Below are 26,781 nucleotides of genomic sequence, written 5' to 3'. Positions count from 1 at the left end.
TTCTGCAGACCTTTGTCTCTGAAGAAGGGTCTTGACCCAAAATGCCACCCATTCCTTCTCTCCAAAGATTCTGAGTTACTCCAGCAGTTTGTCTATCTTAACCATATAACCAATTACAGCACGGAAACAGGCCATCTCGGCCCTACAAGTCCGTGCCGAACAACTTTTTTTTCCCTTAGTCCCACCTGCCTGCACTCATACCATAACCCTTCATTCCCTTCTCATCCATCATCTTGGGTTCAGAGATCTGTTCAGTCCAGTAAAGTAAAAGATTTGGGGTTTAATGTTGATTTACAGAAAGCCTCAATCATCCACTATTGTCAAAATACATTAATCTTCAAAAGATATTCTGATACTATATGCTTGGCTATTTATATACATTCTGTCTAATGGACATCTCTGACCAGACCAGCATTCATTGTCCCTTCCCATTCATTGTCCCAGGGAGGGTTATCAGTGCTTTTCTCGTGAAGGTACGCTCCAGTACCGTGTACGGGCACTTTGAAAGCTATATTAATTAATGTACAGCAGCAACAGCATTGCGTGAACTGTTATATATGCATATTGGCACATTACGCACAAAGTAACATTAGCAAATTTACAGATGACACAAAGCTGCGTGGCTGTGTGAACTGTGAGGAGGATGCTATGAGAATGCAGGGTGAGTTGGGCAGGTTGGGGGAGTGGGCAGATGCATGGCAGATGAAGTTTCATGCGGATAAATGTGAGGTTATCCACTTTGGTAGCAAAAACAGGAAGGCAGATTACTATCTAAATGGTGTTAGAGTGGGAAAAGGATTAGTACAACGGGATCTGGGAGTCCTTGTTCATCAGTCTGTGAAAGTAAGCATGCAGGTACAGCAGGCAGTGAAGAAAGCGAATGGCATGTTGGCCTTTATAACATGAGGAATCGAATATAGGAGCAAAGAGGTCCTTCTTCAGTTGTACAGAGCCCTAGTGAGACCACATCTGGAGTATTGTGTGCAGTTTTGGTCCCCTAATTTGAGGAAGGCCATTCTTGCTATTGAGGGAGTGCAGCGTAGGTTTACAAGGTTAATTCCTGGGATGGCAGGACTGTCATATGCTGAGAGAATGGAGCAGCTGGGCTTGTACTCTCTGGAGTTTAGAAGGATGAGAGGGATTCTCATTGAAACATATCAGATTGTTAAGGGTTTGGACACGCTAGAGGCAGGAAACATGTTCCCGATGTTGGGAGAGTCCAGAACCAGGGGCCACAGTTTATGAATAAGGAGTAAGCCATTTAGAACGGAGACGAGGAAACACCTTTTACACATAGTGGTGAGTCTGTGTAATTCTCTGCCTCAGAGGGCGGTGGAGGCAGGTTCTCTGGATGCTTTCAAGAGAGAGCTAGATAGGGCTCTTGAAGATAGCGGAGTCAGGGGATATGTGGAGAAGGCAGGAACGGGGTACTGATTGTGGATGATCAGCCACGATCACATTGAATGGCGGTGCTGGCTCGAAGGGCCGAATGGCCTACTCCTGCACCTATTGTCTATTGGCACCTTTTACAAAAAAACCACTGAAGGTAACCGTGGGTTACCTTTAAGTCAAGGATAGACACAAAAATCTGTAGTAACTCAGCGGGACAGGCGGCATTTCTGGGGAGAAGGAATGGGTGATGTTTCGGGTCGAGACCCTACTCCAGATGTCAGGAGAATGGGCGGTACATAGACAAGGAACTGTTTAGATAAGGAAGAGTAAGGTGTGAAAACAGGACAAAGAGAATGCAGACCAAGGAAAATGTAGAAAAGATCATTGTTAGTTGGGAGAAGGTAACAACAAAGCAAACTGAGATCAAATGTAGTCGGAGGCAGTAAGACTGGTTGGAGAACTGGGATGGGGGAGCGGCTGGACAGAGAGAGAGAGAAAGCAAAGGTTACTTAGGGACGTCAATGTTTGTACCCCTGGGTTGTAAGCTGCACAAGCGAAATATGAGGTGGGGTTCCTCCAATTTGTGCTGGGCCTCATTGACAACGGAGGGGGTCCAGGACAGTAAGGTCAATGTGGAGAAGGGGGTTTAAAGTGTTAAGCAACCGGGCGAGGCTGGTTTAGGGCGGACTGAGCGGAGGTGCTCAGGAAATCGATCGCCGAGCCTGCGCTTGGTCTTGCCGATATATAGGAATCCACACCTGGAACAGTGGATACAGTAGATGAGGTTGGAGGAGGTGCAAGTGAACCTCTGCCTAACCTGAAAAGACTGTCATGGTCCTTGGACGGAGTCGAGGGGGGGAGATATAGGTACACGTGTTGCATCTTCTGTGGTTGCAGGGGGAAGTAACTGGGGAGGGGGTGGTTTGGGTGGGAAAGGATGAGTTGACCAGGGGGTTGAGGGGGGGAACTGTCTCTGAGGAAAGTGGAAAGGGGTGGAGATGGGAATATGTTGCCTTTAAATCCTTGTGTATGGCTTGATTTCATTCATGTATAGTATGACCTGATTTGATTGCGTGCAAAACGAAATCTTGTAACTCGTGACAATAATAAACCAATACTTAAACTAAGTATCGAAAAAGCTGATTGAGTGATAATGTTAGGTAGGGAATTTGAGGATTTTGATCAGATCTAATGAGAGATAATATTATTTAAACACTTTGTATAAGCGAGTTCGGTATTCCGACTGCAGATGCCCAGGTCAAAGGTCACTATGCATACACATCCCTGGAAAGCAGTGGAACAGTGAAGCAGTGGACCTTCATTTCTTCTGTTTTTTTCCGACTTTGATTCTTCTAGGTAAGAAAAATAGTTGTATTTATTGTTCCTTTGTTAATAGCTAAGATTATTTTGTCGTTTTTCAGCTTTATTATACTTTGGTGAGCGAGCGAGATCGTGCTCGCCCGTGGTCGGTGTCGGGAACGGGTCCGTTGAGTTGCTGCTGGGCCGTCCCTGTCCCCTCCCGCGTGCCCGGAGGCGGCCGGAGGTGTCAGGTCGGGCTGGCAGCTGGAGATGGGAGAAAGCTGAGTTGCTGCAGCGCTTTGTGTGTATGGCAGGTGCTCAGCTTTCGCAAACCCGTCTCCGCAAAGTCTTCAGCAAACCCGTTCCCGACACTGGCGAAAGCCAAGCACCAGCCATACGCACAAAACACTGCAGCAACTCAGCCTCTTCCCGCGCCGGCTACCAGCCCGGCCCAACACCTCCGGACACTCGGGAGGGGACGGGAACGGCCCAGCAGCAACTCAACAAACCCGTTCCCGACACCAACCACGGGCGAGCACCATCTCGCTCACTCACCAAAGCATGATAAAGCAGTAAAAATAACAAAATAATCTTAGCTTTTAACAAAGGAACAATAAATACAACTATTTCATAATTTGAAAGCAGTATTTTCTTACCTAGAAAAATCAATGCTGGAAGAAATGAAGGTCCACTGCTTCACTGCTCTACAGGGCTGTTTATGCATAGTAACCTTTGACCTGGGCATGCACAGTCGGAATACCGAACTCACTTATTCTAGCAGAAGGCTGTATCTTTCACACTATCACATGTCTGTCAGCAGAATGTTATGGGTCAACCTCATTGAAGTCTGGTAATTCACTGGGCTGCTTCAGGCAAGCATGGTTTCTAACCCAGACCGGATTTCCTCATTTGCTGGCTGCCTGCCTGCGGGCCATGATATCATCTAATCTAACAGTAAAGCTTGTCATTGTGCAGTGAGGAAGTTTGGACATTCTGCTCATACTGGTCAAGCCCCGACTCAAACCGATGTTTCTGTTCAGTTTAGTCTGGCATTTTGTTGCAGAGAGTAGCAAGAAAACAAGACTGCGTGCAGCTAAAGCCACTGGCCAGTAAAAACCAAACAAACCTATTACACAACACACACACAGCTTTGTTTTGTACAGCATCATTCCACAGAATTCCAAGCATGAAGCATTTTGCATGGCTTGGGTTGCTGATTAGTAACTATATTAATGGCTGCAGTTAAACAAAGAGTACTTGTGTATTTGATACTGATTTTGTTCAGGAGCTTGAACCTTTGAGATGAGTTTCCATATATCAAGCGTGACTTAGTGACATTCTACAATTTCAGCATATTCTGCTGTCTGCTGCAGGAATTAAGATCGATTTTACATCCTTCCCCCCTCCTTCCACTTTATTTCTGATCGCACTTCAGTGAAAATTCAGGACGTTTTATTCTGGCAAGGGTGCAGTGTCCGTGCAGTTGTCATTGAGCAGGTCCTGACAGGCAGCTTTGCCCAAAGATTATTGGCAAATGCTTACGTGCAAATGGAATACATCACACTGAGACTGAAAGATCAGTCTGAAGAAGGGTCTCGACCCAAAATGTCATCCATTCCTTCTCCCCAGAGATGCTGCCTGTCCCGCTGAGTTACTCCAGCATTTTGTGTCTACACTGAGACTGAGATTGGGCTACTACTGTAGAAGCTTCGGCATCTGCAAACATCGTACATTGCAACATAACCAGTGTGTTCTTGCTCAATCTACAAAAGAAACCGAAGATAAACTTTGCATTATCATAGCACCTTACACAATCTCAGGTTTTCCAAATTATATTATGGCCAATTATGTTTTTTTTAGCATGGACTGCATTGAAATACAATCTGTATTGGAAATTGTGCAAAAAAAAGTCCAAAGTACATCAAGCAGTCAATGGTAATGGGCAGATGTTTCTGGTCAGGACCGTTCTTCAGCCTGATGGAGTGGGGGGGGGGGGGGGGGGGAAGATGGAAAAGAGGGTGAGGGTGGGGCAAGGTCTGGCAAGTGATAGGTAAATACAGGTTTGAGGGGAAAGAGAGTGAGTGACATGTAAGGTTGGAGGGCAGAACATGGGTGGAATGGAGGGGGGGAGGGGGGGATAAAAGGAAATATGCAATAAAATAATAGGAAGTTGATTAGTCTGCATAATATTAGCTAGGTTACAAAACCTGCCTTGGTCTTTGAAATAGAACCACAGCACCACAGAGATGAGTGATGGGTGCTTCATCCAAAGGACAGCACCCCGTTGTGCAGATGTCCTTCAGTCCTGTGAGGGGAAGGTCAGGGCAGCTTCAAGTCACAACTTTATGACATTAAGCGCAGGAGTGTTGTGACCTAACAGCCCCTGAGACCCCAGTTCGATCCTGACCACGGGCGCTGTCTGTACAGAGTTTGTACATTCTCCCCCTGTGACCTGCGTGGGTTTTCTCCGAGATCTTCGATTTCCTCCCACACTCCAAAGACGCACAGGTTTATTGGCTAATTGGCTTGGTGTAAATGTAAATAGTCGTGTGTGGGATAGTATTAATGTCAGATTCAGATTCAATTTTAATTGTCATTGTCAGTGTACAGTACAGAGACAACGAAATGCATTTAGCATCTCCCTTGAAGAGCGACATAGCAAACGATTTGAATAAATAATAATAAGTGTCCAGGGGGGGGGTGATTGGCAGTCACCGAGGTACGTTGTTGAGTAGAGTGACAGCCGCCGGAAAGAAGCTGTTCCTCGACCTGCTGGTTCGGCAACGGAGAGACCTGTAGCGCCTCCCGGATGGTAGGAGGGTAAACAGTCCATGGTTGGGGTGAGAGCAGTCCTTGGTGATGCTGAGCGCCCTCCGCAGACAGCGCTTGCTTTGGATGTGCGGGGATGTGCGGGGATCACTGGTCGGTGCGGACTAGGTGGGCCGAAGGGCCTGTTTCCGTGCTGTGTCTCTAAACTAAACTATAGGTGGTCTCTCTAATCAGATTCATTGCGTTAATTCCGGTTAAGATAATAGCTTAAGACTGATGACGTGTGCTTTCTCTCTAGGTGCTGATATGAACGCGACAGATCCAGGGAAGGGGTTTACTCCACAACAATGGGCACAGTTTACTGGGCGGTATGAAACAATCTTTCTCATGCACAAGCTCCTGGCCCAGCCCTGCCCTGTCCAATTCAGTGACAACTATAGACCTGAGTGGCCAAGACTGAAGGAACTTGTAGCCAAAGCGAACGAGCCCAGGAACTGTTTGGAGAAAATCTGCGAAACACTCAGGTCGGCTTTGACCATCAACTTTCCCCGCGATCCAGAGGTGGATGGACCACTTGACCACATGGTGAGGATGACTACGGCCATCACCAGCCCCTTTGTAGCGACTGGTTGCAGGACTGTCTGCCCAGGCAGCCCCCCTTGCGTGGGGAAGAAAAGGTTCACAGTCCAGGAGATACTGAAGCTGCAAGAGTCTCAGGGAACTAAACCACCCAACAAGGATTATGTTAAATACCAAAAACTGTTTCAGAACTCGCAACTTGTCGTGGTCCCAAGGAAGGAGGAGAGGAGAGCGAGCCTGCAGCCGCTGAGGTCTACCTCTGCTCAGTCCACAGTTGTCTCCTCTCGCAGGGGTAGTCTCATGCCCTTGAGCATGCTGCGGTGGAGCAGTGTGCAGCCGGGCATCGTGGTGCCCAAGGTGCGGGTGTACAAAGCTCCCACCCCCACCTACAACCCGGACAGGGTGCGCAGGAAGAGCAGCGCCAAGGGCAGCAACCTCCTGGAGCTGCCCGTGTGGAGGTACAAGGAGCTGAAGGACGAGCGGAAGAAAGCGGAGGAGGAGGAGAAGAGGAAAGCAAAAGAAGCGGAGAAAGAGAGAACACACAAAACTATCACTGAAGCGCAAGTCGTCGGGTTAAGAAAGCAGATTGGTTAAAATGGGATCGGAGCAAAACCATGAAAAAGCTGGAATCTTGCATATTTCTCTGGCCAAACGGGAAATATTATGAACCGACAGTCCTGTGAGGTTTGTGTGGGCCTGGTCTTACTTGCAGATTCACAGCATTAGCAGTTGAATGCAATGGGTAGTTCAAATGATGGTGCAAGTTGTATCATTTTAGTGCGACGGGACATGGCTGAGCATTCCCTGCTCACTTAGCATGTCTGATCTTTCATTCATGCAATCTACCCTAGTTCAAAATGTCAGAGGCAGAATAACTTGCGTCTTTCTCATGAAAATAATTTTGAACCTGCATTTATCATTTTGTTTCTCTGTTATAGATCATGTGGTTCTGTTTTAATTTGGACGGGTGCCAAAACACCGGGCATTTGTATCTGTAGGGTATCCTTGCATAGAAGGAGCTTAGACCATATTTACCTCAAGCACCCGAAAACATTGATCATCACGACTTTAATAGGGCAGAGGTCTGGGCTTTCAATGGAAGTCCAGTCATTATACTATAAGAGCCACGACATGCTCCAAAACATACTGGAATCTGGTGTTTAATTTACCAGTGGGTATTTTACATACGAACAGTGGATTTGTTTTTTGATGGTGATGCTACTGGAAAGAGTAACCATGATCACACGATCTTTGAAGGACATTGAAGGACTACGCAGCAAACTAGTGAACCACACGAAGACGTTCTTTGTATCTGAAACTGGCAGAATGCGATGGGATAACTGCATGGAAACCAGCTGCAATTATCTATATTTGACAATTCACACTTTTCTAAAAAAAAAACTCTTCATTGTACCTATAGTGAAATCTACCTCTCTTGTCTCAATAGTATCCTATTGTCAGCTGCTGCTGAAGGGCTCATCCTTTTACTGATCCTCTCTGTATTCACTGTGCTCAGTTCACCCAATGAAAAGGCAGTTTTGGAGAATTTGATATCTGATTCTTCTTCAAAGTTAGGCCTACAACAACTAAAATGACTTCTCTGAAGAGTTGGGGGATGTTATGTGTGCCGTATTGAGTAAAGTCGCAGTTATTTTTTGGAGAGGGAAGTATGGCAACCTTATGTTTAAGAAGGAACTGCAGATGCTGGAAAAGGGAATGTAGACAAAAGGTTCTGGAGAAACTCAGCGGGTGCAGCAGCATCTAAGGAGCGAAGGAAATAGGCAACGTTTCGGGCCGAAACCCTTCCGGGTTTCGACCCGAAACGTTGTCTATTTCCTTCTGGGTTTCGGGCCGAAACGTTGCCTATTTCCTTCGCTCCTTAGATGCTGCTGCACCTGTTGAGTTTCTCCAGCATTTTTGCCTACCTATGGCAACCTTATAATCTTTTACTATCAAGAACTGCATATGTGAAATGGAAAGAGACTGCACATGAACTGGCTCTGCATCCCAACATCAACCATGGAATGATACTAACTATACACTAATCTCATTTTCTATTCTTCTCGCATTCTCATCAATTCCTTCACTGATTCTACCACTCACCTACGCAATAGGGACAATTTACCTTCCAACCCGACAACACATCATTGGGATGTGGGAGGCAATCCACACAGGCAGCACACGAGGTCAGGATTGAACCCAGGTCTCTGGTGCTATGAGGCAGCATCTCTACCTGTTATGCGACCATAAGATATAAGAGCAGACTTAGGCCATTCAGCCCATCGAGTCTACTTTGCCATTCAATTATGGCTGATCTGTTTCACCCTCTCGGTCCCATTCTCCTGCCTCCTCCCAGAAACCTATGACACCCTTCCGAATCAGATTCAGATTCAGATTTTAATTGTCATTGTCAGTGTACAGTACAGAGACAATGAAATGCATTTAGCATCTCCCTGGAAGAGCGACATAGCACATGATTTGAATAAATAATAATAAGTGTCCGGGGGGGGGGGGGGGGGGGGGGGGGGGGGGGGGGGTTGGTGATTGGCAGTCACCGAGGTACGTTGTTGAGTAGAGTGACAGCCGCCGGGAAGAAGCTGTTCCTCGACCTGCTGGTTCGGCAACGGAGAGACCTGTAGCGCCTCCCGGATGGTAGGAGGGTAAACAGTCCATGGTTGGGGTGAGAGCAGTCTTTGGTGATGCTGAGCACCCTCCGCAGACAGCGCTTGCTTTGGACAGACTCTAGACGTGTAGATTGATGGTGCATGTGAGCCAATCACACACAAGCCAGCACCACTAACTCCACCCCTCCATAACACTTATACTAATGCCCCATTCCTGGCACTTCAGTTCGAGCAGCCAGGATGTATTGATAACTTGTTGTCCTAAGTGCTCATTAAACATGTGTTTGAATCACACAATCATGTTTACATGGTGTCAGAAGTGGGATTTAAACACATCTTTACTTGAAACACTACGTTTTTTGTACTGTGCCCTGATTAACCGATAACTCAATTTGAAATAAAAGGCCTTTCAACATAAAAATATGCAGTTAATTTAAAAACTTGGCTAATGTTTCAAGTTTTTTTTGTACAGTTACAATATCAAACATGGTTCTACGGTCCTAAATGTGCTCTACAAAAGGCGACCTGCCACATCTTGTAATCCACACTTCCATACCCAGTTTCCGCCCCCCTTTCTCTAACTCGCTTCAGAATGGAGGGGTGTGGGAGACTGCCCTGACTCCTAAATCTATATCTTGCAGTAGTGAAGCCATGAGGACTGCACTGAGCATCAAGTGGGTCAGAAGTCAAGCAGGGCTTTCATTACGTTTAGCAGGTCTATCTTCCTCTTTGATAATGATGTTACTTGATAGGCAAGGAGTTGCTCATTCCCTTTCCGATCACAGCAGAAAAATCCAAAGGTAAACAAGATACAACATGATGCAATACAAGACCATCAGCAATACAAGGCCCTGAGATTGTTTATAGAATAAGATTTTAAACAGATTTGTCCCCAACTTACATGAAGAGTACTGGATCATATGTACTAAATCACACCTGAAATTAATTCTTCTCAGCCTCAGGTTATAATTGTCTAATGTGGAAGTCAGTCTAGGTCCTTTGTATAATCAAGGCTAGTAATGGTCAGGAAAACGTCATCAGCCACTTTGACACTTGAGTGACTTTAAATGTGGATAGTACTGATTTGGTCAGAATGTTTGACAAGTGTGAGTATTTTTGTTGAAGTAACCCTTTATTAGTTGATTTGAGGCAGTGGGGGATAATTCTGAAACAACTTAGGTAGTTTTCATTAGTAGTTCAGTGTACAAGGATCTGGGCCAAAGGTAGCAGGTGGGGCCAGTGCGATGGGGCATCCAACATGGACAAGTTGGGCTGAAGGGCCTGTTTCCATGCTGAATTCCTATAATCTGACTTTGTAGCATCTTGCAGGATTCTGCAAGGCAAATTTGCACAATGGTCTCTTTTAGGTAGTTGCGAAGATACTTTAACCGATTGTAAATTTTTTTTTTAAATGCCAAAGTTCATTTATGCACTAGGCTGCAAATGTTAGCCTTCCAAACACCTGGCTACTAGAAAGCAGAATGAAAAGTACTAAGTCAAATTAAAGGTTTCTCTCCATCAGATCCATCTAGTTTTGAAGGGTACATGTGACATATAAAACATCTGCCTCACTGTGTTGAACAATATTATGGGGTCTATGTATACTATTTGTTTTATCAAACATTGTCTTACTATTACACTACATATACTTGGCATCAAACCCTAATCTGGTGCCATTTATAGCAACAACAAGTTATACAATGCTAATCAACACTCAGGATCTTGGTTTTAGAAGGTGCCAGATTTTAATCCACCGATTGCAGTCATTTCATTCTGACAGGAAGCATGATGCATTGTGCGGAATTAAAAACAGAAATGCTCAAGCCATTCAGCAAGTTAGGTTATAGTTGTGGAGAGAGAAACAATGTTTCACGTTTTAACACTTTTCCCATTCTGAAGGTTAGCAGCCTGAAACATTAAAGGGCCTGTCCCACTTAGGCGATTTTTTTAGGCGACTGATGGCAACTAGGCTGTCGCTACACGGTCGCCTGTGTGGTCGTGAGTAGTCTCCTCAGTCGCCCAAAGAGGCGTAACGTTTTTCTTGTTGCCGCTAGATTTTGAAAATTTTCGGCTTGTCGTGGCTTGTCTTATCCTGATGTAAGTGCTGTCGTAGGTTGTCGCCAGGTGACATAGGTTGTCGCTGGTGCTGACTTCGGTGAATTTAATTGTCGTAGTCGCCGGAAGTCGCCTAAGTGGGACAGGCCCATTAGTCCAGTCACCGGTTTTTCAGCGACCTGCTACGACTATGACAGTCGCCTAAAAAATCGCCTAGTGGAACAGGCCCGTGCTTTTCTCTCCGTGGATGCTCCATGACTTGCTAAGATCTGTAGTATCTTCTGTTTTTAAACTTAAAATTGCCTGTAGCTGCAGTTTTTCCGCATGCATTTCGGCTCATATATTAAGGGGCATTATCATTGGGATTACGCTAACGATATTTCAGGGAAGAAATCATTTGGTACCTACTGTAAATGTGCTTCAGACAAGTGTGTACAAAAATTAGCCAGTTTCAGATCTAAACAGACCCTTGTCAGTAATCTAATCACACAAACCTGAAATGTTTAAATATTGACCACTTCAAACTACCACTGATATCGATCAGCTTCTAAACATATGGACTTTAGGCAGGTTTTACACACCAGAATTGTGATACAAGTGCATATATGCAGGACCTTGTTTCAAAGGTTTGACAAGAGGAACAGTAAAAAAAAAACAGGCAAGTGCTTAGAAAAGGTTTACAGCTGGAAACTTGACTGTTTATTCTTCTTATTTAATCCTTAAGACTAAAATCCAAAAAACTAAAGAGAGCTTTTAGCTCTATCTATTGATTTGATCACAGGATGTGGGCAGCACTGCCAATGCCAGTATTTATTGGCCATCCCTAATTGCCTCTAATTGGAGGAGGCAGTAAAGAGTTAACTACAGGAGTGTGTCTGCAGCCATTCGAGGTCACACTGGGTAAGGATGGCAGACTTCCTATTCTGAAGGACACTGGTTGATCAATTGGGTTATTAAGACAATCTAGCAGTTTTGCAGTTGCCTCTAACAAAGCCTGATTTCTTACAATTCCGTCTATTATCTAATTGCTTGCATTTAAATTCCCCCAACTTGTCCTTGCGGGACTCAAACTCGTGTCTCTCGAGAAAGGATCGAGATTTCTGACTACTAGTTCAGTAACTTAACCACTACTCTGCTACAGACTGCACAGCTCGAACTAGATGTAATCTTATCTGATCCCCTACTCCTCTCAGGAAATGGCCACTAGTCATAAATTAAACTGGACACAATGAACTGGCAATATGCATCTAACAAAATGTATGTCTGTAATTGTGAATCATTTTCTTTGGGTAGATAGTTTCATTGCAGAAGTAAATCTTTAGCACATGCTCTCTAGTCTTGCTTTTAGTTAGTGATGTAGCATACTTCAGACCTAGGGGTAGGTTATATTTACCAGGTAAGGCAGGTTACTCAGGGATGAGACAGTCCGTAGCCTCTCTGGCACACAAAATTAATTCTGGTGTCTTCACTGAGTTCACCAGCTAGCAATAATTAAAAATATATATATGGTAGAACTTCACCCTACATGTGATTTGTTTTTATTTAGAGAGAAATGAGATAAAATGTCATTATTTAAAAATGTAATGGTCCTACACTGTGTCAGAACAAGATATTTATATGCAATTTTTTAACTGGAATCCAAGCTATTTTTACAAAAGAACTACATAGTATTAAAATCTTGTTTGAACATAATTTTAAGGATGCTGAATTGATATGTAAACTGTCATTTTGAATGTTATTAAGGATGATGCTTGCTCGACTATAACATGTAAATTATGGGTACTTTCAGAAATGCATCCAATCTTGAATGTCTAATGAAAAGTTTAAAGTCACACTATTGATGATTGTGAAAAGATTGTTTTGCAATTAAAAACTGGATGAAAATGCAGACGACTTTGTTACTTTATTTCACTAACACTTTCTGCATCTCAGTGGATTTCCTCCACACAGCAGGTACAGAACAGCTTGCAATTCACGTCACCTTGGCGAACATCTGATGTTTAATTTGCTGTTTCAGCTCATATCTGCGCCACACATCTCAACAGTTTACCTTCTTCTCATTTGCCTCAAGTACCTTCTGGCTGACTTGTTGGGAATAATTTATTCAATAGGAACTTCTCTAGTTGTTGTACATAACATTGCTTTTATTTAAAAGTAAAGTGGATGAGCTTGAGGCTCAGTTAGTTTGGTAGATATGACATTGTGGTGATTAGAGAGACGTGGCTGCAGGAGGATCGGGGCTAGGAACTGGATATTCTGGGTTATACGTCCCATAGAAAGGCCAGGCAGGTGGGTAGAGGAGGTGGGGTAGCTCTGTGGGTGAGGGATAAAATTCAGTCCCTTGTGAGGGCTGACATAGGGACTGAATGTAGAGTCGCTGTGGATAGAATTCAGGAATTGGAAAGGTAAGAAGACACTAATGAGAGTTATCTACAGGCCCCCAAACAATAGCCTGGATATAGGGTGCAAGTTGCAGCAGGAGTTAAAATAGTAAGATTAAACGAGAACTTACCAGTTTGAAGTTTGATCTGTATTTTATGAGGAATTACGATGAGGGATTACGTGAAGAGCCCGCCTCAGCACGCATGCGCGGCATACTTCAAAGCAGCGGTGTGGATTCACAGATAGACACAGTTATTGAAATAAACATAGTAAAGAAAAGGAGACATCAGTTTATCAGTTTGACCCATATTATTGAGGGTGGGAGCGGAGGGCACGTAATCCCCCATCGTAACTCCTCATAAAATACAGATCAAACTTCAAACTGGTAAGTTCTCGTTTAATCTTACTATTTTACTTCGGAGTCACGTGAGTGCCACGTAGCGGTCCACCACACCCAGCAGCTCTTCCTGTTCCTGTACCCCTGGCATACTCCCGACTTCTTCAGCCAGCGTCCCCTCTTCCTGACCAGCCCAGTCCTGGTCACCAAAGCTGCCCTCTGATGAGGGGGAAGCGATGGCCAATGCACAAGGCATTGTGGAGGGAATGCCTGAACTCCCCCTGCGAGACTGCTCCTCACAAAGCGTGTCTCGCTGGAGCACCTGCTCCAGGAGCTGCTCCATGCGGCTCAGGCGGCTGTCTCTCCACCGAACGGGTGGTGGGACGTCCCCATCTGACGAGTCGGAAACCACTGGAAGGATGGTCTTCCTGGTGGCTTTGCATCCAGTCCGCTGCTCAGGCGCTAGCGAGACTGGGCTCGGCCCGGTGTCGGGAATTCCGGAGCGCCGGGTAAACGGCCCTACCACCTCCTGCCCCCCACTGATGGAACGCTCCTCCGTTGGAGTCGAGCGGGGGACAGATTTCTTCGAGAGCCTTTTCTTGATCGAACTCATATCTGAAAACAAATCAGAAGGCTCTCCTTGCAAAAGAAAAGCCGTCCTCAGAGTAACTTACCTGACGGTCCGTTTTTTAAACTGCAATGCCGCGCATGCGTGCTGAGCGGGCTCTTCACATAGTCACTCACGTGACTCCGAAGTGAAATTGTCATGTAAACTGTGGTTATGGGAGATTTCAATATGCAGGTAGACTCCACTTGTCATTTGGATTGCGCAATGCTTGGTCATGAAGTATCCATGCGGCTGGGATTTAGGTTTGCGAGACTTTCCACCAAACGTTAGCGATGGGTGTGTTGAAATGTCCTCCGTACTGTCCACAAACAGAAAATGATGTGAGTTACGGCAATGATGATGCGGAAACCACCATGCATTTTGGTCAGTTTTAGTTTCGAATATGCTTTGACCCAAGCGACCCCCAAGGGTTCATGCTGTTTTTGGCCCAGGATACCCTTGAGTGATTAGTCCACCAGTTCCTTCAGTAGCTCTCTCGCCCCCTTTAACTGAGAGGAAAAAGCTCCTCTGGGGGAGTCTGAACGGTGGCACATTTTCTGCTAGTAGAGTATTGTAATGGCCTAATGCTATTGAGGGCTGCCACGTAGCGGAAAATCAGGTTGGTTCAGGACTCCAAGAAAGGGAGTTTGTGGAGTGTCTCCAGGATGGATTCTTAGAGCAGCTTGTATTGGAACCGACCAGAGAGAAGGCAATTCTGGATTTAGTGTTGTCAAATGAACCAGATTTAATCTGCAATTTGAGAGGGCGAAGGTTAAATCCAGTGTCACTGTTGCAGTTGAACAAAGGGGACTCTGAAGGCATGAGAGAGAAGCTGGCCAAGGTCGACTGGAAAAGGATCCTAGCAGGAATGACGGTGGAACAGCAATGGCAGGAATTTCTGGGCATAATCCAGAAGATGCAGGCTCATTTCATTCCAAAGAGGAAGAAAGATTCTTTTTTATTTTTATTTTTTTTTATTTTATTTTAATAAGCAGTACAGTAAATCACATTAATACATCGCATCTATATTATTACATTATGTTGTACCACTTCATTTTTTGAGCTTTAAAAAAGATAGAAATAAAAGAAGTAAGGAAAGTAAGCAAGAATCGTGAAAGTGCAGGAAAGTGTTAGAAGAACCCCTTAGGGAAGGAATTAGAGAAGGAAGCAAAGAAAAGAAATAAGACCCTAGAAAGAAAAGAAAAAAAAGAAAGGAAAATCAATCACTCTATTGTAACACAAAACTCCGCAAAAAAGGATATACCAACCGTGTTTTTATTAAAAATTTATTTTATACCCCCCATTACCAGGTCCTGGTAGCCTTTATGTTTTAACTTATTATTGCACCTTATGCTTGTAATAGTTCCATAAATGCAGACCACGTCTTTTGGAAGTGATCTGCTTTGCCTGCTAGGAGGATTCTCATCTCTTCCAAGTGTAATGTTTCGAACATGTTTGAAATCCACATTTTTGTTGTTGGTATTGGGAGCATTTTTCCAAAATTTAAGTATGCTTTTTTCCCATTATTAGCCCATAATTAAGTAAGTTCTTTTGAAACATATTTAATTCTGGGTTACCTTCCGATATTCCACAAATGATCCATTCTACTTTGGGTAGTAGTTTTGTTTTAAATAATTTTGTAAAGATTTCAAATATTTCGTTGCAGAATTTTTATACAGAAAACAAGAGTGCGCTATGTTAGCTTCTTGTGACTGACATTCATCACAAATGGGTGAAACATTGGGGAAAAGTTTATTTATTTTAGTTTTTGAATAATATAGTCTATGTAATGTTTTATATTGGATTAGAGTATGTCGTACGTTAATCGAGCATTTATGCACATATAATAAGTGTTTATCCCAGCTCTCTTTTGAAATTTTTATAGCTTTTTATAGCTATAGGAAGAAAGATTCTAAGGGGAATAAGAGCAACCGTGGCTGACAAGGGAAGTTAGGGATGGAATAAAAGTAAATGAAAAGATGTATAACATAGCAAAGAGTAGCGGGAAAGCCAAAGGATTGGGAAACTTTCAAAGGACATCAGAAGGTAACAAAAAGGGCAGTATGGGGTGAAAAGATGAAGTACGAAGGTGAGCTCGCCAAGAATATAAAGAAGGATAGTAAAAGCTTCTTTTGGTATGTTAAGAGAAAAAGATTAGTAAAGACAAATGTGGGTTCCTTGAAGGCAGACACAGGTGAAATTATTATGGGGACCCCTGCTGCAAGGTGCCCCCTCCACTGACTCCGACAGACCCCGCCTGAAGCCGATCCCCTCCCCCGACTGCAGGAAGTTTGTTCCCTGGCAGATCCCGCCTGAAGCTATCCCCATCCCCAGATGCAGGACCCTCCTCCCAGCTGCAGGTCGCTCGCTGCTACCCCCTCCCCCCACCAGCCACGCCTGATGCCATCCCCCTCCCCCAGCTGCAGTCCTCGGGACACCAGTCCCTTTGGACCACAACACCCGTACTAGCCCTCCATAAAGACCCCCTCCCCCGGCTGCAGGACGCTCTCCCCACCGGCTCCCGAGAGCCCCCAGCTGTAGGACGCTTTGCCCGGCCCCTGACAGCCCTCACCTGAAGCCGCCACCCCACACCAGCCCCCGCCTGTAGCCGTCCCGCCCCAGCTGCAGGATGCTCCCCATCGGTCCCCGCCTGAAGCCGGTGGAGATCGGCAGCGGTAGGCTATGACAGCAACGGGGGTAGGCCACATCCTGCAGCTGGGGACAGGGACAGTTAGGCGTTATGGGTGAGTGGTGGAATATCGCGTTGGGAGAACAGGTTGCATCGGGGGAATGGGTGAGTGGTGGAATATTGCGTTGGGGAATGGGTCGTGTTGGGGGACCATGCCTCCCGTGTGACTGGGGCCCAACAGGTCCCACCTAGTCTAGTATATCATTAAAAGCCAAGCAGTGCAGGACCCATTTGATAAAGTGAATGAAGTCGAAGGAGCAATTGTTCAACGCAAGAACAGGATGAATTACAGAAGTGAGAGTGTTAGATGTGTGTAGGAAGGAACTGCAGATGCCGGCTTAAACTGAAGATAGACACAAAAATCTGAAGTAACTCAACGGGACAAACAGCATCTCTGGAGAGAAGGAATGGGTGACGCTCTTCTTCAGCCGGAGTCAAGGAAAAAGTGATGGTTTTGCAACCTGGCCTTGTGAGGATGGGGTGTATATCTATGGTAACAATATATGTGATTGAAGTGGAGAAGGATTTTGTTTCTGTTCTGCACAATCAGTAACCATGTATTACAATGCGCATTTGATGTAACTTGAGTAAGTGCTGAGATGCTGTAAAGCCATCCACTAGGTATAAGGTCACCCACGCCATCAGCAGGCACGAGGAGCAGCCAACACAGATCCTGTCGTGAAGATGCTCCACAAAACCGTAACTACTTTGTCATGTTGCACGAGGCCTGGATTTCTTGTTGCCCGTGGCATTGTTATTGGCCAAAGTATAGTTACCCACCTGTTGATCTGCTACATGACCATTCACTACAGACAGAGTCTGAAGAGTCCGAAGAAAGGTCTCTACCCGAAACGTCACCCATCACATGATCTGTGTCATCTTCTATCCAGAGATGTTGCCCTATTCCGCTGAGTTACTCCAGCATTTTGTGACCATCTTCACAGTTCTTAGAATAAAGGGGAGGTCATTTAACGCTGAGGTGAGAAAAACCTTTTCACCCAGAGAGTTGTGAATTTGTGGAATTCCCTGCCACAGAGGGCAGTGGAGGCCAAGTCACTGGATGGATTTAAGAGAGTTAGATTGAGCTCTAGGGGCTAGTGGAGTCAAGGGATAAGGGGAGAAGGCAGATACGGGTTATTGATTGGGGACGATCAGCCATGATCACAATGAATGGTGGTGCTGGCTCAAAGGGCTGAATGGCCTCCTCCTGCACCTATTTTCTATGTTTCTAAATCAGTATCTGCTGTTCCTTCCTCCATGTTACTCACCTGTGGATCTGTTACATAAGCATTCACTGCAGACACATAAGTGCAACCTTCCCATTTGTTTTGGAAGCAGGTTTCAGTAATGCACATAGTTGAGAGTACAGATAAAAAAATAGTTTATACTTGGAACATTGCCCATGATTGAAGTAGCAGTAGCTAAAAGTAGAGAACATAAAACACTTGGAAAAGTAAACTGGAAATTAGTAAATAAACACAGCTGTTTAACGAATAACTTCCCCACATTATTATTGTGGGAATATTTACCGTTGGGTGGATTATATTAAGAGTCATTTTCATTAGTTTCTTGTCACTGTTCCACTATCTCAAGACAATTAGTGGAAAGTGTTGTTTGTATTGTTATTATTTTTTAAATAGCTCTTCCAGAATATTCTGGTTTCTTTATTTAACTCCTTCCATTCTCACCCTCTTCTACCCAGCTCCATTATTCTGGTGTGAAGAAAGGTCCCGACGCAAAATGTAATCTGTCTATTCCCTCCTCAGGTGCTGCCTGACCTGCTGCGATCGATCCAGCAGCACTTTGTGTTGTGTTTAAGATCTGCAGTTTCTTGTGGCTGTGTAGGTAGGTATGTGAAGAGGAAAAAAATCAGTTAAGACCAAAATTGGACGCTTGAAGACTGCAAATGATGAATTTATTATGGGGAACAAGGAAATGGCAGATGAGTTGAACAGGTACTTTGGATCCGTTTTTGGTTGGCAGACAGGAAACAAAGAGTAGGGATTAACGGGTCCCTTTCAGAATGGCAGGCAGTGACTAGTGGGATACCGAAAGGCTCGGAACTGGGACCACAGCTTTTTACAATAAACATTAATGATTTAGGTTAAGGATTCAAAGTAACATTAGCAAATTTGCAGATGACACAAAGCTGGGTGGCAGTGTGAACTGTGAGGAGGATGCTATGAGGATGCAGGGTGACTTGAACAGGTTGGGTGAGAAGGCAGATGCATGGCAGTTGCAGTTTAATGTGGATAAATTGGGTCTTCTCCTTGCGGTAAGTTCTTCTGGTGGCAAAAACAGGAAGGCAGATTATTATCTAAATGGTGTCAAGTTGGGAAAAGGGGAAGTACAACGGGATCTGGGGGTCCTTGTCCATCAGTCACTGAAGGTAAACATGCAGGTACAGCAGGCAGTGAAGAAAACAAATGGCATATTGGCCTTCATAACAAGAGGATGAGTATAGGAGCAAAGAAGTGCTTCAGCATTTGTACAGGGCCCTAGTGAGACCACACCTGGAGTATTGTGAGATCACACCTTGAGTATTGTGTGCAGTTTTGGTCTCCAAATTTGTGGAAGGACATTCTTGCTACTGAAGGAGTGCAGCATAGGCTTACAAAGTTAATTCCCGGGATGGCAGGACTGTCATATGTTGCCAGAATGGAGCGCTGGGCTTGTATACTCTGGAATTTAAAAGGATGAGAGGGGATCTTATTAAAACATATAAGATTATTAAGGGTCTGGACACAGGAATTCCCAATGTTGGGGGAGTACAGAACCAGGGTCCACAGTTTAAGAATAAGGGATAAGCCATTTAGAACAGAGATGAGGAAATACTTTTTCCACACAGAGTTGTGAGACTGTGGAATTCTCTGCCTCAGAGGGCTATGGAGGCTGGTTCTCTGGATGCTTTCAAGAGAGAGCTAGATAAACAAATCTAATCTAATAGGGCTCTTGAAGATAGCGGAGTCAGCGGATATGGGGAGAAGACAGGAACGGGGTACTGATTGGGAATGATCAGCCATGATCATATTGAATGGCGGTGCTGGCTCTTAGGGCCAAATAGCCTACTCCTGCACCTATTGTCTATTGTCCGTTACTGCTCCACTGTGAAATCAGTCCATATGCTGACTTTGAAGAGACTCTCCCACTTCTCTTATGTGATTCCCGCTGCTCTCCCACTGTTTGACCATGTTCTGACCCAGGCTTACTACATCAGCCACCCGCGTTTTCTCAGCACTTGCCTTGAACCAATTGTCTTCCAGCTGTTTCCAGGCCTTCAAAATTGAGTACAACCAGGATCTCGGGTATCTCCTCTCCACCCTCGGCTTCTCACAACAGTTCTCCCTCTGTGCATCATGCTCTGCCATATACAAGTACCTTCTGCCCCACTCAGTCGCTTCCACAGCTCCAGGCATTGCTTTCCTAGATATGCCATGAACCTTCACTAGAGCAGTACAGTGGTAGAGTTGCTGCCTCACAGCGCCAGAAACTTTGATCCTGACTCTGGGTGCGGTCTGTACAGATTTTGTACGTTCTCCCTGTGACCACATGGGTTTTCTCCCGGTGCCTCGGTTCCCTCCCACACTCCAAAGACGTACAGGTTTGTAGGTTAAATGGCTTCTGGCAATAGTAAGTTACCCGTAGTGTATAGGATAGTGCTCGTGTACAGGATGGGGTGGGAGATTGCAACCTTCACGTGGTCCGCCCTGTTTTGACGAATGCAATCAACCTGGCGTGCACAATCAAATAAGATCAAATAGAACAAGTTGTCCTACAACTTTAGGCTGTGCACGCCATACGCAAGAAGAGGTGTACAGGATGATCACTGGTCCGTTTCACCCTAAACCAGATTGACGCCTTCAACCAGTGCTTCTTCACGTTCCTGATGTTCACCAAGGATAACAAGATCACTCACTCACCTCCAGACTAGGGCCGATCTTGCTTCCGACCACCCCTAGACCAGTGGCCCCATCATTGCATTGCGCTGTTCACCCAACTGACCTGGGGGGCGAGCAGGGTCTCCAGAACGGTTGCAGCTGGATCAAGCAGGGCTTCTGATGCCACCAGGCTAGGGCCACTTAGTTGGTTCTCATCTCCTCTTACCTCACAGACTGGATCTGATGTCACTCCCACCCCTCTCTGCTACTTCCAGGACATGGGGCATCGTGCTGCCAGCTCCAACAGCTTCCCCTTGCTTGACCTTCCCCTTCCGCCCTTGGACGTATTGCACTCTGAGTTCTGGGAGTCCAGAACCAGGGGCCACAGTTTAAGAATAAGGAGCAAGCCATTTAGAACGGAGACAAGGAAACACTTTTTCTCACAGAGAGCGGTGAGTCTGTGGAATTCTTTGCCTCAGAGGGCGGTGGAGGCAGGTTCTCGGGATGCTTTCAAGAGAGAGCTAGATAGGGCTCTTAAAGCTAGCGGAGTCAGGGGATATGGGGAGAAAGCAGGAACGGGGTACTGATTGGGGATGATCAGCCATGATCGCATTGAATGGCGGTGCTGGCTCGAAGGGCCGAATGGCCTACTCCTGCACCTATTGTCTATTGCCTCCAGGCTGACACTACTAGGTCCTGCTGCCCTTCCCCTACCCCCCACTACCTTGCCCGAGCCCCCCTCCCGCCCTCCACAGACCCTGCATCTGACCCTAGTTTCCATCCCCGTTGGATTTTCTCCAACCTCTCCGTCTCTAATGCTGAATGGTCAGTCCTCAACAGCGGTCTTACCATTAAACCCTTACGCCATCACCTCAACGAGCCCTCACGCTCTTTTTCAGTCATCTCCGCCCCTGGGCTTATTTCGCTGGCAATGAGTTCTAACCTTTGCCCGGGGGTCCCCAACATTTTACTCTCTATGGACCATTTAATTTCCAACTATCACCACAACATCAATCGCCTTACTTTCTCCACTCCTCTTAGCCAATCCAATCTCACCCCCCACTGAACGCATAGCCCTCTGCTCACTCAGTAACACACAATCCCAATATTGTAATCAAACCTGACAAGAGAAGTGCCGTTGTAGTTTGGCACACTAACCTCTGCCAGGTCAGGCGTCACCTCCTTGTACCTAGCATCCTCAACCATGACTAGGCTTGTATTCACTGGAGTTTAGAAGGATGAGGGGGAGTCTTATAGAAACATATAAAATTATAAAAGGACTGGACAAGCTAGATGCAGGAAAAATGTTCCCAATGTTGGGCGAGGCCAGAACCAGGGGCCACAGTCTTAGAATAAAGGGGAGGTCATTAAAGACTGAGGTGAGAAAAAACTTTTACACCAGAGAGTTATGAATTCATGGAATTCCCTGCCACAGAGGTCAGTGGAGGCCAAGTCACTGGATGGATTTAAGAGGGAGTTAGAAAGAGCTCTTGGGGCTAGTGGAGTCAAGGGATATGGGGAGAAGGCAAGCACGGGTTATTGATAGGGGATGAACAGCCATGATCACAATGAATGGCCGAATGGCCTCCTCCTGCACCTATTTTCTATGTTTCTATGACCCCACGGACAAACACCATGCCACAATCTCCACCAATGTCAGTCTGAAGATGACTCCTGACCTGGAATGACACAAGTCCATTCACTGCCCCACCTACTGAGTTTCTCCAGCACTTTGCTCAAGATTCCAGCCATGATCATATTGAATAGCGGTGTGGTTTCGAAGGGCCGAACGGCCTACTCCTGCACCTATTGTCTATGTTACTACATCCATGTGTCTGTCCAAATGTCTTTTAAATGATATGAAACTGAGCGTTTATAGTTTGACTTGATTTTTAAGATTTGGCAGGATACTAAATTTTATATTCATCTCTCACACATCACCGACAAGCAAATGATCAGATCACTGTCTCAATGTACTTCATGAAAGTTTGCTTTACATAATGGGTTATAACGACATGCATCTGGACATCATTAAGGAAAACTTAAATTCAATTATTTTTCAAAAATAAAACTGAAATAGAAAGTCAGAATCAGCAAATGTGATAATTAAATTAATTAAATCATCTTTAGAAATTTTTCTCATTCATTCAATGTCCTGTAAGAAAGAAAACAGACATTTTTTCCCTATGTGGTCTATATTTGATTTGATACTCACAGCAAATTGTTGCTTTTTAAATGCTCTCTGAAATGGCCCATCAAAGGAAACTGGTTAGGCACAAAATGCAGAACTTTGCTAACATTTCTCACATGGAGAGGGGTAAAAGTGCCTGCCAAATTTCCAAAATTACAACAGTGGCAAAGAGTCAAGAAATATATTTAATTGAATGCAAAGTGCTTTGGAACATCAAGAGGTTATAAGAAGAGCTAAGGCAATGTAGGAATGTGCAGAGATTGAATTGCTGAGCACGTGAAATTGGAGCACCATCTCCTGAAAATCACTCCCATTTAATGCACACATGCTTCGAATTGTCTTTGTGTTTACTTCTAGCGCACATTTAGTTCAATTTATAACAGGATTTACAACATGCATACAAGTGTCTGTGAGAATCAGCATTGACTATGCGATAACAGTAACATATAGGCAGGACACGCACCTGGCCAAGTCACTCGTACATTTCTCACACATGCACCAAAGTCAGACATTCTGCCAACAATTTATCTATCATTCCAGAAGCAGAGCTGATATTTCTGAGATTTTGTACAAAAAAAAAGCCAAAACCAATATCCCAGGTACCGATTTAATTAAAAAATGGCTAATTAATTTCCAAACATGTTTTGACAAGGTTTATAAAATTTAAAACCATAAATCTGTTTCTAAAGAGAAAAATAAATTGCTTCAAATATCTTCGACATTAGGAATCCAATTAATGGTTTGATAACCCCATAGGGTTAATGATCTGCGCCAACATTTGTACATTCATTTCAAGGGTTGGGCTCTTCACTTGCGAGGTTGGTGGATGGAATGATTGATCTGATGTGAAACAGGCATTTTCTCCACTGATGGATAAGGCTTCTGGTGGGCAACTTGTGCGGCTGCTGGAGGGAAGTCTTTATCCCCCTGTGGGAGAAATAACCAGACCACAATCAATCTGTATTCAACAACACAAGGTAGGTAATTATGCAAACCCACCTTTCGACAAATGTTTTCAAGGGGAAAAGGCTTCCATTAATGACGTCAAGACGCTCCAAACCAATTTACAGTCCACAAAGTAAGCTTGCTGAAGTAACTACAGCTGCTCCTCGACCTACGATGGGGTCACGTTCCCATCAACCCATCGTAAATCCAGAATATCGTAAGTCAAAAACAAATTTAATACAATTTGATCACGTGACTGGAATTGAGCTATTGCTCGCTGCTTATTGTTTGCACCATCGTAAAGTCGAAACATCGTAAATCAGGGAGCATCTGTATTGTTCTGTAAATCAAGGGGTCAATCTGTACACAGCAAGTTCTTCCAAACAACAAAGTAATACAAACTGAATCATTACATGACTTTGAAGGCCAAATATTGGACAAAAAACCTGGGCCATAGATTTATACAGTGTGGAAACAGGCCCTTCGGCCCAACTTGCCCACACTGGCCAACATGTCCCAGAAACATCTTTACTTTTTTTTTAGTATTCCTTTGGATAATTTGCTCTTAACTGAAGTCATTTACGATCTCACCCAACAGGTCACAGGAACAGGAGCCGGTTGTTCAGCTCAGAGCCTATCTTCCACCACCCATTTACATGAAAACATCTGTATTCTGATTCAATTTACATCCCCGGTTAATAACTCTTAATATTTTAGTCCAATAACACGCTATCAACCCAGTCTTGACATTTTCAATGGAATTATCCACAGCAGTTTATTTTGTGGGGAGGGATGCAAAGGAGTATTTCCAGATTTCCACTATTCTGGGAAATTAATTGCTTTCCGATCTGAACAGTTTAGCTCCAATTTTAAATTCTCCCTCATTCTTGTGTTTCTGACCAGAGGGAAATGATTTCTCTACACAGAATACTGTGCGGCACTCCATCAGGAACATCAGCTTGGTCGATCGATGCACTGAAATTTCTATAGTGGGGCCTGTCTCAAGAAGTAAGAATGCTACTGTTTGAAGAAGGGTCCCGACTCAAAACATCGCCTTGTCCATTCCCTCCACAGATGCTGCCTGACCAGCTGAGTTTCTCTGGCACTTTGTGTTTTGCTCCAGATTCCAGCATCCACAGTTCCTTGTCTCCAAGAGTGTGCCCCCTCAGAAGGAAAGTCTAATGACATCTAACGTGAGTTGTTGGACAGCAACTGTTCAGGATAAGTACTATTGCTCTCAAATTCATCCCTGTCAGAATGTATGATACAATCACAAAGGGGATGAATTCTGGGCTTAACCACTGTTTTTCAAATAAATGCACAATTGCCTGTGGAGTAACCTGAGATAACAAATGCCGTTGTACAAGTGCATTTCTTTCATAGAAACATAGAAATTAGGTGCAGGAGTAGGCCATTCGGCCCTTCGAGCCTGCACCGCCATTCAATATGATCATGGCTGATCATCCAATTCAGTATCCCGTACCTGCCTTCTCTCCATACCCCCTGATCCCCTTAGCCACAAGGGCCACATCTAACTCCCTCTTAAATATAGCAATGAACTGGCCTCAACTACCCTCTGTGGCAGAGAGTTCCAGAGATTCACCACTCTCTGTGTGAAAAAAGTTCTTCTCATCTCGGTTTTAAAGGATTTCCCCTTTATCCTTAAGCTGTGACCCCTTGTCCTGGACTTCCCTAACATCGGGAACAATCTTCCTGCATCTAGCCTGTCCAACCCCTTAAGAATTTTATTCATTTTCATTTTCATTTCATTTCATTTTCATTACAATCCTTTCTCTGCAAGTGAGAATTAAATCTCAGGAATTTAATTCAACTGTGTATTCTTATGTGCTTGTGAGCGAGTCCCCTTTAAAATTCAGTGAGACAGCACTCTTCAACGTGTGAGCCCAGAAACTGGGAAAGATGCAGAAATTACATTTCCAAAAGTAAACAAGAGTTTAAATTTCCCAACAAGTGGTTTCTGTTTTACATGGTTTTTCTTGGGTTTTCCCCAATCTTCTTGTTGACCATCTTTCAAAGATTACAAGAAAATCCCTGCAAGAAACAACGGCCTAATAGTTCCAGGGCTTTTTGTATGTTTTTGGAGAGCTGGTGGAATTTGGGAATCCAGACATTATTTGTATAACGTCAACATGGTTTTGACAGTGAGCTCATGGGCCCCACCTAGTGGTGAAACCCCAAGCATGACAGCATACAAAGAGCCTGTTTTGGACTACATTAGATTCCAAATATTTTAAGCCTACTATGTCCAGCCAGCACTGCCCTCTTTCTGCATTTCTGCCAGTAGTGTTGAGTTTTTCAAGTAAAGGGCAGCTGAAAGCTTTAAGCAATGATGCTACAGTATCAAAAAATATTGCTTGGAATATCTCCTGCTTGTCCCAGCCTCAAACTCATACAATTCTCAAGCCCGTCTCCCCATTTAAAATCTTCCATGTAACCCATCAGCTGCTCTCTCATTGCTAATGTCATTAAATTGTTCAGCTGCCTGTTTCCCTAGCCCCCATGTTAGCTAATACTATTAGCTCTACTCTGTCCACCGGTAAAATCTATTTTTGCTTCAGATCTATCAACCTCCTCCCTCTAGGTAAGGCCACACAAAGCCACTGTCACAGGACTCAACATTCCAGTACAACCTTTCCTCTCACCCAATACATATATTGCTTCCCAACCACCAAGTCAATGTCTCGAAACTGAACCGGACTGTTTGTAATTTTACCATCTAATTTTGTCAAGTTCAGTATTAGAGCTGCTCCATTTCTTTATCCAGCTCTGTAACAGTGCCTTGTGTTGCTGCTGAAACTCTCATCTACAATGCTACCTCAAGAATTGAATCATCCAATATTCTGCTGGCTGGCCTCAGATTTTCCACCGCCCATAAACTTGAAATCATACGTTGGCGTAGTCACAGTTTGCAGCATGGAAACATCGTTCAGACCACCTCACCCATGTCAACAAAGGTGCCGTCCACTTCCTACTGTTGGCCCGCATCTCTCCAAACATGTCCTATCCATGAACC

The 26,781-nt window shown here is 44.6% G+C and overlaps 2 protein-coding genes across 2 annotated transcripts in view; one reads left to right on the top strand and one right to left on the bottom strand.

Moving 5' to 3' along the window:
- Positions 1–7,764, top strand: part of LOC129716261 (ankyrin repeat domain-containing protein 33B-like) — a 77,204-nt gene extending 69,440 nt beyond the window's left edge. The window contains exon 6 of the mRNA XM_055666138.1: positions 5,759–7,764. Coding sequence (XP_055522113.1) covers positions 5,759–6,633 — 875 coding nt within the window. The 3' untranslated portion in view covers positions 6,634–7,764. The remainder of the gene's footprint in view (positions 1–5,758) is intronic.
- Positions 7,765–23,395: 15,631 nt separating this feature from the next.
- Positions 23,396–26,781, bottom strand: part of dap (death-associated protein) — a 93,925-nt gene continuing 90,539 nt past the window's right edge. The window contains exon 4 of the mRNA XM_055650867.1: positions 23,396–23,729. Within this exon, the coding sequence (XP_055506842.1) occupies positions 23,610–23,729 (120 nt within the window). The 3' untranslated portion in view covers positions 23,396–23,609. The remainder of the gene's footprint in view (positions 23,730–26,781) is intronic.

This window comes from Leucoraja erinacea, chromosome 2 (assembly GCF_028641065.1).
Source record: "Leucoraja erinacea ecotype New England chromosome 2, Leri_hhj_1, whole genome shotgun sequence".
In the NCBI taxonomy this organism is placed as follows: Eukaryota; Metazoa; Chordata; class Chondrichthyes; order Rajiformes; family Rajidae; genus Leucoraja; species Leucoraja erinaceus.
This window is presented reverse-complemented; position numbering and strand designations above follow the sequence as displayed.